The sequence below is a fragment of the Gadus morhua genome, chromosome 6 (genome assembly GCF_902167405.1).
Source record: "Gadus morhua chromosome 6, gadMor3.0, whole genome shotgun sequence".
Lineage (NCBI taxonomy): Eukaryota > Metazoa > Chordata > Actinopteri > Gadiformes > Gadidae > Gadus > Gadus morhua.
This window is the reverse complement of record NC_044053.1, coordinates 12,745,866-12,762,485: the sequence shown is the minus strand read 5'-3', so window position 1 is coordinate 12,762,485 and position 16,620 is coordinate 12,745,866. Positions and strand designations below refer to the sequence as shown.

Below are 16,620 nucleotides of genomic sequence, written 5' to 3'. Positions count from 1 at the left end.
GCACCCCCATGCAGACATCACTTACTAACAAGCGTTTAAAATGAATTGCATTTAAGAGGCAGAAGTGGTATCGCTGTTTCCATGAAATACACCCTGTTTTGAACAAATAATGTCTGTGTGTGTTTGCGTGTGTGGTGGCGTGTGTGTGTCTTTGTTTGTTTTCCGTCCCTTGTGCACGTTTATGTTTGCGTTTCGCCGCCGTGATAGTGACGACGCTCCAACAAGTGCAATATTTATTTATGGGGCGGTCACAATACCCCAAAATACAACGCCATAAACGGGGCGAGTAGCGCCGTCTGTCGCCTGACGTGGACCGCCTCACGCCTCAGCCGGCGCCGTGGCGTGGTGATCTGGCCCCGCCTGTTCCTTCTTGATTCGATGAGCTCCTTGACTGAAGGCTGAGTCCGCACCGACTGTTTCGTGTACCACCAGGCCGGGGTAGCGCTGGGGCTGTCTACTGGGGCGTCCCAGACCGCCCCCCCCCGCACCAACCGGGCCAATGTTCCGACCGGCTCTACCGACTGAGTGGCCCCACCCTTCGACCACCACCCCCCCCGCTAACCCCCGCTCCGAACTCTTCGTGGACGATGGCTCGTCCAGCCACCTTGACCCAGTCCCACACACGGTAAAACAAACGCTTGGGAGCGACCGGAGAGGAACTGCAGCGAAGGGAGAAAGGAGGGACTGATTGAGGAAGAACTCCAACACAAAGCACACGTACATGGAGTCGTTCACACACGCACACACACACACACACACACACACACACACACACACACACATCTGTGACAAAAACACTCGTGCATGGAGTTGTTCAAATACAAACACACATCACACGCATCAAACACACACACCGTACACACACACACACAGACACACACACAGACACACACAAACAGGACGGAGAATGTAATATCAGAGTGTCAGGGGTGGAAATCCAATCGCCGACGACCAGGATGCAGATAGTGAATCCTGGCCGCTGATCCATGCAGCAGATAGTTTCCACAAGCGGCGGGCGGCTAGAGTGACGGCCCTCCCCGGCCCCTCAGCGCTGCACACTCTGCTCTACCTCCCATGCAGATGAATCAGCAGCTTGGGTTACCGTCAATTGGAAACCCATTATGAAATAAAATGCACTGCTGCCCCCCCCCCTCCTCCCCCTTTTTAGAAAATTGGACAACCTAAGGAAAAGAGTCGGGCGATCGGGAATCCGAATCAAAACTCTGCGCCCGAAGTTGAGGAATAAAACACTGGAATGTCTCTGATCAGGAAATCGTCTTTTCCAAAATTGCCAAAATTTAGGAAAGGAAAATATACTCGATTCACAGTATTTTTCCTTCAAGGGCCGATAAGGGCATGTTTATTTTTGTTATAAATCCAGAAAAAAAATTATAAGATATGACCCCCCCTGCAACAATGTAATTATGCATCAAAAAAGTTAGATTTGAATAAAATAGGCCATTTGTACACAAGCAATTAACTGGTGCGGCTTTAAATAATGTAGCCCAGATGGAAGCTAATTATAGTCGGCATGCTTTGATTCCGGTTTCCAGCTTTCCTTTTCTTTCCCCCCACCCTTCTCTTTCCCGGTCTGACTATCACTCCAGGCGTCACTTTGGCTTTTCAGTCACCTAGCGTTTGTTTTGAAATTTGTGACTATCACAGGCGATTAGCATTTGTAACAGCATGCCGTGTTTGGTGCACTGGGAAGAAAGCATGGCCCATAGCTATGGTGGAGTTTCCTTTTCAGTGGCGCACAACACTACCCCTCTGTTGTGTGTAAGTGTGTGTGTGTGTGTGTGTCTGTGAGTACAAATTCCATGTGTAAATGGATGCCTGCAAGGTGGCCTGTCTGTAGTGTGTATGTGTGCCTGTTCACGCGTTTGTGTGAGTGTGTGTGTGTGTGCGTGCGTGCAATTTCATGTGTGTGCGTGTGTGTGTGTGTGTGCGATTTCATGTCTGCATGTGCGTACAGTTGTGTGTGAGTGTGTGTGCACTTGCCCCATGTACCAGTGTAGAGTCAGCACCCTATTCAGACATTCAGTCAATTAGCCTGAGAAGGTTCCAGCGGCCCGGGACAGAGGAGGAGGCTAAACGCAGAGATCAGATCCTCTGGTCTGCCTGTCACACGGCGAGCCCCAGAGAACCAGAGCAGCCCCAGCAGTCAAACCCAGGGGTGAGGCGCAGGGGTGAGGCGGCGGCGGTGAGGGGACGGGGATGAGGCGCTGGGGAGCGTTGAGGTGACCCTCCCCTCCTGACCGGAGCTGATAGCAGAACCTTTACACGGGTCGGTTCAGGGACGTGACGGCCTTGTTGTGCTATGAGGTTACCGCCCTGCGCGGCGTCTGAACCCCGGCCCGCGGCGGCTGGTCGAGGCGGTGGCGGCGGCAGGTCGGATGGCTGCGGCGGCTGGCCGGTGCGGCGGTTTACTCATGGGTCCCTAGGCGAGGTTTCCAGTGAATTAGCATTTGCTAAAAAGTACACAGAAGTTGGAATTAGAAAATGAACTTTTAATAATCGAGGTCACAATAACATCACGTGATTTCACGTGCAATAATTGATGACATTTGTTTTATTTATAATCCATTTAATTAGAAGGAGACACTTAAAAAATTATATTGGTGCAGCCAATTTCATTTATTTCTTTTGAAAGGATGGAACAATTAATATTCAGACAGATATATATTTTTTTAAGTGAGATCATCAGCATACATAATACAATCACAATTAACTAATTAAAGTGCAAGTGCCCTTGATATGACATAAAAAAAATGAAATAACTAGTAGCCATCACACTTAGAACCCCCAACAAGGTTAACGTTTAAAGAGAAAACAGACACCACTCATGACTGCATTTTAAGATTTATTTGAAGTGTGGCATGGTCTCTCACTCGCTCTCTCTCTCTCCCCTCTCTCTTTCTCTCTCTCTCTCTCTCTCGCTCTCTCTCTCTCCCCTCTCTCTCTCTCGCCCCTCTCTCGCCCCTCTCTCGCCCCTCTCTCTCCCCCATGTCTCCTCTCTCACTGTCTCCCATTAATTGTTAGTAGCGCTGGGCCGTGCTGGTTCCTCCTAAATCAGTGATCCCATCACAGCTCTGACAACATCCATTAGGCCCGACGCACTTTAGCAATTAAAGGCAGAGGAGACCTGGGCTGGCGAGGGCCGGTTTAAGTGTATGTGTGAGAGAGAGAGAGAGAGAGAGAGAGAGAGAGAGAGAGAGAGAGAGAGAGAGAGAGAGAGAGAGAGAGAGAGAGAGAGAGAGAGAGAGAGAGAGAGAGAGAGGGACAGAGAGAGGGAGAGAGAGAGAGAGAGAGAGACGCGGCCGGACAGAGGGGCTCTCCGTGCGCCCGCTGCACGGTTGAAGAAGGGGTGAGGGAGAGGGGGGGGGGGGGGCTGGATGGGGCGGGGCTTATATAAAGATGGGAGTCATCCGAGGGCCATGGGCTCATCTGCATATTGGCACGGAGGCGCTCCGCCGCTGACCCCGAGCCGCGACGGGATAGGCTGGCTGGGAGGCTGGCGGCGTTCCGGGAGGTTCACCGGCAGTTCGGGGTGAAGCGCGGAGCGCCGCGGCATCGATCGCATCTGAGGGGGGGGGGGAAAGAAAATAAGGAATGAAAGAGACGGAAAAAAGGGAAGAGGAAGGAAGTTGAAAACACGGTCGGGAGAGAAGGCGGGGGGAGGAAGGGGAGAGAGAGCGGCGTGGATTGGGTTTAAATGATAGATAAGGTGTGTCTTTTGTTTCCCGGCGAGTGGTGTTCTGCTGAGCGCTACACAGGTAGCGGTGGGGTCCGGGACCACCGGGGTTATTGACTCCCATGATTGCCTGGCCCCGCGAATTTGACTCAAGGCACGGGCCGGCTAGTGTTACCTGTCCAAATACACACAGGCAAACACATACCCACACATATATTTATACACACACACACACACACACACACACATATACACACGCAAACACACATATACATACATATAAACACACACACACACACACACACACACACACACACACACACACACACACACACACACACACACACACACACAGCACAGAGCTGCCTGAATTCAAGTCCAACCCCAGGCCCAAAATCCCATACCGTCAACACACTCACACAGGCACACACACTCACACAGACACACACACCATCTCCATTAATGTGTCCGGGCTGAGGTCAATCTAATAAACAGAGGTCGGTCCAGTGGTCATCAGAGGCTGGTCTGTATGAGAGAGCCTTTAAGGGCCTTCTTAATTGTATCCCTGTGGCTTTCTGCTCACTACCCAAGTAGTCTGTATCAAAAAGGTGGAGGCGGAGGTGGTGGAGGGAGAGGAGGAGGAGGTGGAGGAGGAGGCAATGAGGGGAGAAGCCTGGTTCCATATCTATTTTTTTTTCTACCGTATACTTGCCCGATATTTGCAAAAGTATGACTTGGTTTTGTTATTAAAGTGTTTTTTCTGGTAATCCGAAACATGGAATATTAAAATAGGTTTATTGTAAACCCTTTGTCTGTGAAAATAAATGCGCGCATTTTCATTCGCTTTCGTTCTTTTGTAGAAGCGTATGTCTCAGCTTGTGGATTAAGGAATTCACTGTTTGGCTTCGATGTGTGTATTTGCATTTGTTTTGTGTATTGTCTGTAAATCGAGCTATCTACGATTGGATCAACTCTGCTCAAGACCCTACCTCTACCCCCCACCCCCCACCTCAGTACGTGCTAGACAGCGGTCAGCGTTGCTAGGACAAACCCTTAGCCCTTATATGTTCTAGATATCTGTGGCTCAAAGAGGGAGACCAGGTCAGGTGGTGGAACCAGCAGGCTGCATGAGTCTCCCTCGCCCCCTAGCCCCCTTGCCCCCTCGCCCCCTTGCCCCCTCACCCCCTCGCCCCCTTGCCCCCTCAAGCCCAGCAGATTAAGGATGTTCGCCCGCCAGGGCTCGCTGGGCTTAAGATAAGGGGATAAGGTTGAGGCTGGCGAGTTTACAAGCCATCCAAACCCCCCCCAAATAAAAACAAAAAGTACCTGGAAGAAAAAAGAGAGTCTGGTGAGCGAGGGACACCCTGACCTCGGTGTGTGTGTGTGGGGTGGGGGGGGGGGGGGGTCTGCCCGGAACCTGAGGCGCGTGGACTGGATTTCAGACTCCGGTGTGACCCCGACTTGGGAACCGGCTAACCTGGAGGAAGAGAACCCGGCACCCTCCCTCCCCCTCACCTCCCCCCTCCAGCACCCCCCCCACTCCCCCCCCCCCCCCCCCCCGGCCGGACCACCTGATACGGCCCCCGGCGAGCGCGGCCCCCCTGGTCGCTGGCCTTTCTCAAGCGGCTCTTTAAGAGTGAATGACTCCCGCTCCACTGCCCCCCCTCAGAGCCCCCTTTGTGCGGGGCTCTTATTGGGCTGGCAGAGAGCGGCCGGATGGGACGTGACGCTGATTATCATGTATCTAGCTTGGATCCCGTATTAAGACCGGCGTCCCGATAGAGCGGTCGCGGGTCAGGGGGCTGCCTTGGCTTCTCCGAGCGAGGGCCCCCCCTAGGCACTCAAAGGAAGCCCAAGTGCATGGAGGGAGGGGGGGAGGGAGGGGAGGCAGCCCATAGGGGGTAGGGAATACGGAGCAATCTTGGGCTGTGTGCGCGAGGCTGTAGTTGTTATTTTGGCCTTTAATGTGGATAGGTGCTGTATTCACATGATCCAGCTGGCTTCAAAGTTTAATTTGAATCTGCGCCGTCTTCCCCTGTGACTGTATTGTGAGAGCCTGGGCTGAACTCTGATACACCACATCTCTCCTCTTTCTCCCCTTGTGTGTGTGTGTGTGTGTGTGTGTGTGTGTGTGTGTGTGTGTGTGTGTGTGTGTGTGTGTGTGTGTGTGTGTGTGTGTGTGTGTGTGTGTGTGTGTGTGTGTGTGTGTGTGTGTGTGTGCGCGTCTCATTGGGATCGCAGGCACAGAGAGGCATGAGCTGACCTCCTGGACCAGCTTCGACTCCATCTTCAGGTTCTTCGGCGAGCAGCTGCAGGCGCAGGAGGAGGAGGAGGAGCAGGAGGAGAAGGAGGTGGAGGAGGAGAGCTCCAACATCGTCACCACGCGCAGCAGCTCCCTGAAGAACAGACACCAGGACCTCTGAAGAGCACCACCCCCAGCCAATAACGGCCTGCTATTATTAGTGTGTAGCGTTGAACCTGTGTGTGTGTGTGTGTGTGTGTGTGCGTTTGTGTGTGCCTGTTCATGCTTGCTTGCGCGTGTATTGGGATGGAAGTTGACGAGGGTAAAGAGTATTTTTTCTTTCATTATCCCCAACCCCCCTTTTGTTCGCTACTCATCTCCTTCTTTCTCCTTCCCTCCCTCTCTCTCTCCCTCCCTCTCTCTCCCACTATCCCTCCCTCTCTTAACACAGAGGGTTGTTGTCGGGGGGGGGGGGGGGGGGGGGGGGGGGGGGGAGACAGGCAGAGCTCCGGGTCACTGTGTATACATCCCAATACCGTTTTGCATTACTTCTAGATGAGTGCAACTGTCAAAGCAATACGGGCCCAGAGAGCTGGCTCTTCCCCTGGGCCGCGGCCTGGCTGCGGCTACGGGCCGCGGCGGCGGAGATTCATTCTGACAGGCGCAGTGCTCGGTGCACTGTGGTGCACCTCTAATTGTCCTGACATCGGCCTGAACTGAGCTAATGCACAGTCAGTCCAACAGTCCACACTGCCCTGCTCGTGCTTGCTCTCTCTCTCTCTCTCTCTCTCTCTCTCTCTCTCTCTCCTACTCCTACTCCTACTCCTTCTCTCTCTCTCTCTCTCTCTCTCTCTCTCTCTCTCTCTCTCTCTCTTACTCCTACTCCTCTCTCTCTTACTCCTACTCCTCTCTCTCTACCTCTCCCCAGGGTCCTAAAGCCTTGAGTGTTTCCTCGTCTTAATCAGCCAGTGCTGTAGCTTATCTCAGCTCTAGTAATATAATAAATAGCCAGCCGGCCCGTCTCTCAGCGTCCTGCTGTAAGCACCTGCCCACCGTCTTAAAGGAAGAGGCGTAGACGCACTCTAATAAGCACTTCTGTGTGAGGGGGGCTTTGTGTTCTTTACACACTTCTTCGCTCCACGTGGGGACGAACTTTGTAACCTCATTTTGCGGTCATTGCAACAGCAAGGCGTGCATGCGGCGCTGGTTAGAGCGGGGATATTGCACAATGTGCAGGTTCTCTACTTTTTTTTTAGGTATAAATATATGTAGGCCGCCTTCCCCTCCATATGTTTTTCAGCCACACTCAAAAGCTCCATATTTTATGCAGGCTATTTTTCCATAATAGGTTGTTTCTTCATACAAAGAAAAGTATAGCTTTAATAAACAAAACTAAAAACTGTTTATTTTTGAATATCCGTTTCACGTGTTTATTTCAAAAACTGTCTAGGTTCTTGTATCTTGTACGTTTTTTTTTTATTTTGTTGGCTTATTGTAGTTTATCTTTTGTTTTTTGTTTTTTCTCACTTGATATCCATGAAATGGATGTCTTCGGGTGATTGAATATGATGAAACAAATATAGCAAACACAACCTGTGTCGAATATGAAGAATTCGGGACACTGAGCAGATTTAAAATCACTTAGAGTCACATATCAAAATGAGTTTCAAGGATATTTCATCCCACAACATTCATAAAGCCTCAATATATTGCCTTACACATGTCAGGAAATCCAAGGTTTTCAATATTATCCTCAGCCTGAATGATATCTCCTCAGATGTTGCAGGGAAATGTAAGACTCCTCATTCTGGAGAACTCCTCTTTGGTATGTTCTGAAAAGTGTCAAAAATCAACCCTTCGCTCACCTCCACATAATCTCCTTCGGTGACACAAGCATGATGATAAAAAAATAATAAATTCCACAAAGCCGGGCTATGTTATGAACCACTCAAGGCTTAATGGCACACATCTCTAATGTCCCATGGCATTAGACAGAACTTAAACTGCATCGAAGCCTCAAATGCCTTAAATAAACAACGATTTGACATTATCTTTATTTTCTTACTCGTTTTGACTGTTAGAATACGTTGCCCCAAACCCTCATATCCCCTCTTTTAAGACTGTTGCCATCATTTTCCTTTCCTTTATCGATTGTCTACTGCCAGCCGTGTGTGGTGTAAGGATTTAGGGGATTATCTCCCCACCTTTAATGAGACAACGGGGGCTGATGGTTGCAGACCTAATTTCCTTTTAATTTGATTCACATCTCTACAGGTTCCAGCAAAGAAGTTGCTGCATTATTTGAATTGATGGGTTTCATTTCAGAATAAGCCAGCACTGTTTATCTCTCTGCCGTTCAAATTTCATTTGACTGATGAGGAGAAAAAAAAAAGGTCATTTTTCATATTTGTTGTTGTATCGTAATAAACATTCTGTTCTCTGGAATTTCAAAAAAATCTCATAATTCATATTAGAATGGACAAAGCCTGCCTTGAGCATGTTGAAAAGTTCAGTCCTCAACGCATAAGGGTCGTAGAAGTTCAATGTAAATACTGATTGTTAATTTTCCGATGATGTTTATGTTGTGGCATAAATTAAGTTCTCATTTGTATACATTTCTTCCGTTTGGATTGAGTGAAACCACTCATAACGTTTGGTTTATGCAATTACTTCTTACAATTTATTTTTGGATCTAATAAAAATGACTTTCGTGGGAACAAAAAAAAAAGAATAACAATATTAATAATAATAGCATCTTGGCTTTTGCATTAAGTGATTTATCTCCACTTGGACGAACAAAGTGTGTCTGTTATTATTAAAGTTATTAAAATAAGAAAATCTTTGTAAGCTTAAGTTATTTTACCAATTCGATTTTTTTGGGGTTATTTAATAAATGTACAAAGATGTATGCTGAATCCTAAAACACTCCATTTTCTGCAGTAACCCGTAATGTGTTTTATTGCATTAGAAAGGTTTAGGGCTTTAGAAAAACTCAAAGAAAATAAATATGATGCATATTCCAGCAGAAATTGTACGGCTTGTTTTATACAGTCACTTCTTATTTAAAAGTATCACTCTACATCCCAACTATGTGAATTTAAAAGAAGAACTTGAGAGAAATACATCCAATGGAACAGCCTTGATCCATCAGTGTTAACTTTTGGTGCAGGTTTAAGTTTTATACCAGTCGCCTGTCAAATAGCTTAACCCGTCATTCTTTATTTAAATGATGACAATCCACTCTAATACAGCCTACTCGGAGTAAGACTAAAGCGTTTCAAACTTCATGTCAATGGAAGCACTCTGCGGCCCGCCGCCTGGTGCATTTAACTGATTACATCCCGGCGGCAGGAGGAAAGTTAACTAGAAACACTAATTCAATTTGGCCATTAATTTTCTCCCGGTGAGTCCCATCCCAGTGAGGTTTACAGCATCATTTGTTTTCACACGGGGGAAACCGATAAGGTCATTAAACGCCCCCCTCAATAAATCTTTAGAAATCTATCCATTTACCTCACAACAACAAGTACAGGGAGCGGGACCGGGCGAGAGGGACAGGGTGAGAGGGACCGGGTGAGCGGGACCGGGCGCCTTCCCTCACGACGCGTCCCTTCTCTCATAAAGCAGCGGAACGCGTCGAACTCAACTTTCTGTCGCGTGGAAAATTCGTCTCAACTAATAAACAAGAAGCCAAAGTCTGCAGTATTAGGCAGCCTTAACCTTTAAAACTTAGTAAATAATCAGTAGACCTGTGCCTTCATCCTATAGTGCGCAATTAACGTTTCAAACTTTGCAAATGTTGATCTATATTTTTCTGTAGACTCCAGGAACGATTCCTTTAGTGTCGTGTCGAACATAAATGATAATGGAAAATAGTCCATAAAAACAAAGATTTAATAAGTTAGGGGTTCTTCTGTATGCATATTCAGGACAACAGCAGTCCGGTTGAAACGCAGAGATCTCTCTTATCTTCAAACGCCAGCACTGTTCCCCCGTGTCACCGGGGTGACTAACCCCAGGCTGATCATTCAATTCTTCTTACTTTTTTTTTTGTTAAAAGAGTTGTTGTCACGCTTGCTTGCACTCGCGCACAGGGGTGTGTGGGGCATCCCTGCAGAAGATGAACTCTTCTTCACTCAGAGAAGTAGTATAGACATTATAGGCCGAGTTGGAATGTCCGTCTCCCCCCAGCCCCCCCTCAGGCAGCCCCAGACTCTCTCTCTCTCTCTCTCTCTCTCTCTGCTCGTGCACTCCAGCGGATCACTGTCACATCACTATTTGCATAATTATATGCTCAGCTCTGAAGAGAAAACTAACCTCCACATTTTACGGGTCATCTAACTGCAACAATCAATGTTTTATCGCGTATAGCCTACTAAGGAAGAAAAAAAAAAACTCCCCAATCATGCGAAGAGGAACTCTCTCTCTCTCTCTCTCTCTCTCTCTCTCTCTCTCTCTCTCTCTCTCTCTCTCTCTCTCTCTCTCTCTCTCTCTCTCTCTCTCTCTCTCCCTCTCCCTCTCCCTCTCAGTAGGCCTGCTAGAGCAAATACTTTTTCATCTATTCACACAGAAGGAAGAATGGGCTGCTTAAGCCCGATGTGAGTTCAACTTTGTATCGCTTATTCTGCTCATAACATCTTACGTTCTGCCTTTAACATTGCTTTTTAAGGAAAAGGTATGAGAGAGAGAGAGAGAGAGAGAGAGAGAGAGAGAGAGAGAGAGAGAGAGAGAGAGAGAGAGAGAGAGAGAGAGAGCGAACGCACACGCACACGCACACGCACACACACACACAGAAAGTTGCTGCTGCACGGTTTTCGTTCGAGTTCATTACATATTCATTGACTTGCAGAGAAACCATTAATCCACTGGAAACAACTTATCTTCAATCGCCACTTTCCCTTTTAATAAGGCCTCGAAGACAAAGCCCGAGGCGGCTACCGGCAGCCAATCACGTCCGATCTGCAGGAGCAGAGGCTTTAAGAGAGTTTCATATCGCCTCAAAGTTGCATATATCCTAAAATGGGCGGGGCTGCATGAATCTATCCGGTCGGTTGGCCTGCACGGCGGGAACAGGTGCAACATGACCCACACCTGCGAAAGTATAGCCAAAAAACCTCCCGAGCTGATGGTAGAAAACGATAACCTAGGATATGGTTTCTATTACAAGAACGATACTTCAGAGGGGGGACTTTGTGTCCTGTCTAATAGTGGGGAAGTAGTCGTCTGCGGGTCTGCGTGTGCGGTGTCTGCTCGGGGATCATCCAAGGCCCGTATAATGCAGTGATTGTGGACAGCTGTTGGCAGAGGCGTTGCACGGTGTTCAGTCCATTTGGCTTTAATGGTAGCTTTCAGGCGGCAGCTACTCTATACCCCTGCCGCCCCCTAAATGACACCTCTTGTGATACTCTCGCCGCGTAAAGACTCATTGGGGATGAAGCGCACTCTGAAATAGAATATATCTGAAGGAAGGGCTCAGTCTTTAAGTTTGAGGTTGCTGGGAGGCTCTGATGATTCGAGGTAACCAATAATAAGCCAGCATGAGGAGAAGAGTTGTGTGTGTGTGTGTGTGTGTGTGTGTGTGTGTGTGTGTGTGTGTGTGTGTGTGTGTGTGTGTGTGTGTGTGTGTGTGTGTGTGTGTGTGTGTGTGTGTGGGGGGGGGGGGGGGGGGGGGGGGGGTCCACTTTTTTTTTTTTAGCTCACTGGACACACACTAGCTTATTTTGTTGATGTCTGTAAGGGGGAAGGACCCCGCAATGACCAGGTGTTTATTGAGTAATATGGTGTATTAAAATACCTGGCTTGGTAGTGGGAACGTCTATGCGTTTAGTTATTAGATTATGTGTGTTTACGTGTGTCTGTCGTGTATCTAATGGATTTTATAGGTGTCATAAATTCATAAAATAAAAATGTTGCAATATATTTACTCATTATGGCCTTTCAATTAAGCAATATTCATCACGAGGACTTTACCGCTCCGTAGCAGAAGTATCAAGTTAATTGATTAATAAACTAAACGAAGTTAATAAACTGAAGCTTTTACTGAAATACTTTTAAGTATTAGTTTAACATAAAAAAAAAAACGCCTATGGGTAGGGCTAAACAAAAATGTATTTTCACCCAACTTGTCTAACATCCTTGTTAAATCAACAGAAAAGGGTGGGCCGGGGATATAAATACAACCCAGTTTAAATCCACATATAGTAACTGGTGTGATAATGATTGATGGAGGTAAGGCTTTGGCACACTGCAATCTCCCACTCCCCCCTCCCCATCCCTCTTTTTTTCCTCAATCCTCCCCTTTTTTAAGTCTCGAGGAAGAAAAGGAAAAGAAAAAAAGTGCAATGCGATATTAAATCAGACATTATAAATGAGTTTCATCTCCTGGACGAGGGCCCTCGGAGGCTCCGGCGCACAGCACAGCAGTGCGTGGGGTTGCCCCGGCTCCCCTCAGAATAAGATCCGAGTTATTACTCTGGAAGCGCCATCACTGGTAGCACCAAGCATCCTTATTACACACGCCCCAAAAGATGAGGCTCCAAATTAAGTTATTGCAATCCAATGAACTGAAATTAGCTCGACTGCTGCACTGGGGCCGGTCTGAGTCTGAACGGCCCGGCTTACTGAGAGACAGGGAGAGACAGCCAGGGCGGAAATGGGGAGGAAAAGGGAAATTGGAGTGGTGGAAAGGTGTTAGTGGCAGGTGTGCGTTTTATATGCGTTTCATGGTTGCAAGCAGCGAAGTAAAGTTGGGGCCATTATAAATCTCCATGGTAAGCGAGTTATTATACTTATGTTATTATAGGGCCTGCAGTCCCCTTCCCTGCGTGCACTTTGATGCCTTTTCTTCTCATTCCAGTGGCTTAGACTTTGTCCCTTCCCATTTCATATTGTAGGAGACAGATGCATTCATATGTAACAAGACATCTCCCCCCTCTCTATCCACTCTCTCCTTCTCTCTCTCTATCGACTCTCTCCCATCTCTCTCTCTCTCTCTCTCTCTCTCTCTCTCTCTCTCTCTCTCTCTCTCTCTCTCTCTCTCTCTCTCTCTCTCTCTCTCTCTCTCTCTCTCTCTCTTCTTACGACAAGCGCCTCACTGTCGCTTTCTTCCCATCCAGTTGAAACCCTTTCTTCGTGTCGTTGCTTTAGACCTCATTGTGTTTGCTACCTGAGTCAGCAGGAACAATGAGAAAAAGGAAGGCTGGAGGTGGGGGGCGGGTGGGGAGGTTTGACGGAAGGAGGAAGAAGTAAGAAGGAAGGGCGACGGATGGTTTGACAGCGAGTGAGGGGCGATGATGGGCCCGTGTGAGGTGCTCAGTGAATCTACCTGCAGCGGCGGGCCATTGTCTGTGTGAAGTTAACAACAGAGCAGCCAAGTCTGGTTTATTGCTATTTATCCCTACAGCAAAGCTGTCGAGCGGTGACAGATTGACAGCCTTTCCACGCGTGTCTCAGCCGTCTCATCTCCATGGTGGATCTAGGCCCGATTGAGGACTCGGACTCGCCTGCTGTTTATATATATATTTTTTAATTAATTCCCAAATTGTTCAATATTGGTTGTAATTTATTTGATTCGATTATGACGCCTACTATTATTAACAGCACTCGAATAATAGCAGCATTTTGAATATGCACGTCTACAGTATCCACCTGTTATTCTAAATGATCAGAATGTATTATTTATATTGTATTGTTTTTGGAAACCAGCACTGATTATTCTCTGTCCTGTAGGCCTAAAATAATGGTTAAAAAAATAATTACACATTTTACAATCGGCCATAAGCCTACATGGTTTATCTTTCGTCGACTTTCAATTATATAGGCTAAAGAAGGACAATATGATACAAATCTATTTTATTTTTTCTTCCGAATTATCAATTTATAATTAAAGTGAATAAAACAGCTTATATACTTTTTTATATTGTATTCCCATCGATACATTTGACCTCGTTCATTTCAACTGTAGAATAAGAGTTCATTTGCTCGTTTTTTACGTAATTTTTTAAGACACAAATTTAAAAAGCTTTAATAATCCTCCTGGAGCTTGAATCGTGTGAAATGGTAAGATCGACCTAGCACACTGAGCAGGGCAGACGAACAAAATCAACAACAACAACAACAACAACAACAACAACAACAACAACAACAACCCGAAGTTCCTCATAAACTGATTATTATCCTGCACTCTAAATCATTACAGCAAGTTTTCTCAAGATAAATAGAGAAATATGTTGACGTCGTTCCTTAGGACTTACGTCCTAACGTGAAACACATTTCCCTCATCCCTTAACCAACAGGCCTCACACATCCACGTTAACATCTGCATTGTTCTCAATCGATGCTGGCCTAATTAAATCGACCAATTATCGCTTCAAATACAAATCTTCGTTTTAATCGGATTAATTTATAAAATAAATAAAAAAGATCAAGACGAAATTTTATCCTCCAAACCGGTCAGTTGTCAAAGCTCCCCCTTGGCCATCAAAAGGATATCAGCGTATTTACAGCAATATTTCAGAGGAGCTTTCAATGGGATTGCTTATCTGGTCCGTGCGGCCGACCTGTGGGGGCAGCATCAGAGACGTGTGTTTGTGTCGAGGTGTTGACCTGTCGGGGGGGACTTGTTACGAGTTTAACTTGGACTGCTGGCGGTCTCCACACATCCGGGGTGGCATCGATCTCTAATTTGATGATCCAGCAGCGGACCGGTGTAGCACCACGGACAGCGCTCTGTCTTGACCTTGCCTGGCTATCAAATGACCCCCCGTCCGCGTGGAAGTGGGGATACCGCGGGACCAAGTTTGCTCGTCACAGGGAGGGGGTAAACGGGGGAAGAGAATGTGGAAAAATACAGCCATATTACTGCTTCCACCACACACAGAGAGAATATATCCTCCAGTCGGCAAATTTCATAACAAGGGCCTACACTTTGACATTCCCGACCCTCGGATGATATATAGGCCTACATATTAGCCCAAAAGCTCCGGTAATGTCAGATACAGAGTAGGTCCATGCTCCCCTGGACCTACAGTAGAGACAGGCCTACCTCTCCTAGCCCTTAGTGGACTGTGTATCACTGCATTCTTTGTTGGATACATTCAGTATTGTTCATTAGCCCTAAATGGCACCTGCCCAACTACTAGGGGGGGGGGGGGGGGGGGCTTCACGTGACCTTATACCGCGCGCCACAGACTACAGGTCAGAGTTTGTGCACACATGTCAGCGCACGAGCGTCAATCTCCTGGTTGTACCTTCCTCGCGCACGGCCCGTGTCGATCAGTGAGCTGAGCTGTGAAACAGAATAGCGAGCGGCTAAAGTATAACAGAAAAGCCCGCGACGCGGGAGGAGGATTTAGTGGTGAAAAGGGAGAGTCTGGGAGGAAGAATGGGAGCGAGAGAGAGAGAGACTGTTTGATGGAGCTCTACGGCTTTGAGACAGCTTGTTAATTAAAAGCCCAAGAGATGAAGCTCCGGAGCCACCGTCCATATCAGAACGGCGCTAACTATACTGACAGCGAGTGACTTAACGAGCGGGCAGCTTTGTAGCTCCTAGCGGCTAAGTCGCCTAGCTTTTTATCACAGGCGCGCAGTGAGAGATTTTAATTCGTTAAAATCCCACTGTGGTGGTGAAATATCTTGTTTTCGACTTAAGAAACGATGACAAACCTTCGTGTTCGTTGTCTGACGGATATAGGATATGGTCCAAAATGACAGCTCATGCTTTAAACTCCACACGCCGGCTTGCATGTGGTAAATTTGATTAAGGCGCCATGAAAAAAATGGCCTGAACAAATAACTATGGGTGTAGGTAGTGTAATTGAATTCCTAGCTTTAGAATCAGACTGGCTCTTTAAGAAAATAGCATATTAGAGCACAGTTAGAGACCATGAAGTGGACGCAAATATGGGCCTCTATTGTGTATTTTTGGAACGAATTTTCATATTGTGATCAATTTCCATGGAGGTCAGGATACGTGTTGCACTATGCATTATTCTACCTTAATGAACCCACTATTCGCTCTTTTGACCGCCGGCGGGATCCCTGATATATTGCATTATATATTCACGTTTGAGATGATGGCTTGTTTAGTCGAGAAAACAAATACCACGAGAGCCTTATCCAAACGCTCAAAATGTATAGTATTCCCATTGTTAAAAAATAATAATTGAAATATGCAATCCCTTTTCTTAACTCGTTATCCAAGTGCAGACCAACTCATGTGAATATAATTAAAAGGGGTTCTGCCGCAATGAAGCCCAGGTGATTTTGTAGGAAGGATGGGGTAAAGTCTGTAAGGCTTGGTTTGTTGTCAGGCAGCATGCGGAGCCCAGGTGAGCTGCCCAAGCTACTAGTGCACCTGAAGTGAGATACCACCCAGGCTCCAACATGGGGTGAGCTGAACTTATGCACACAAGGCTACTAAAACACAAGGGAATTAATGTAGGCCGAGGCGTTCGGTGTATTCAGCCCGTCAATCACTGCACAGCATATATACAGCAGATATACATTGTTTTCTTTTTCATTTCATATTTCTTTTCTTTTACATACATATTTAATAAGCACAGTAGTGTATTTTCTTCTTCTCCAGCGACTGCATATTGCCCCTGATAGTGGGACTTGTCTGAGTTACATCCCTTTTAACGGTCCAACCATTTTCCAACACTAGTATGGATTGTGTCATCAAGGC

General features: G+C 47.0%; 1 protein-coding gene across 1 annotated transcript in view; it reads left to right on the top strand.

Moving 5' to 3' along the window:
• Positions 1–8,774, top strand: part of LOC115545191 (cotranscriptional regulator FAM172A homolog) — a 51,731-nt gene extending 42,957 nt beyond the window's left edge. Inside the window, exon 3 of the mRNA XM_030358118.1 lies at positions 5,936–8,774. Within this exon, the coding sequence (XP_030213978.1) occupies positions 5,936–6,117 (182 nt within the window). The 3' untranslated portion in view covers positions 6,118–8,774. The remainder of the gene's footprint in view (positions 1–5,935) is intronic.
• The last annotated feature ends 7,846 nt before the right edge of the window (positions 8,775–16,620 follow it).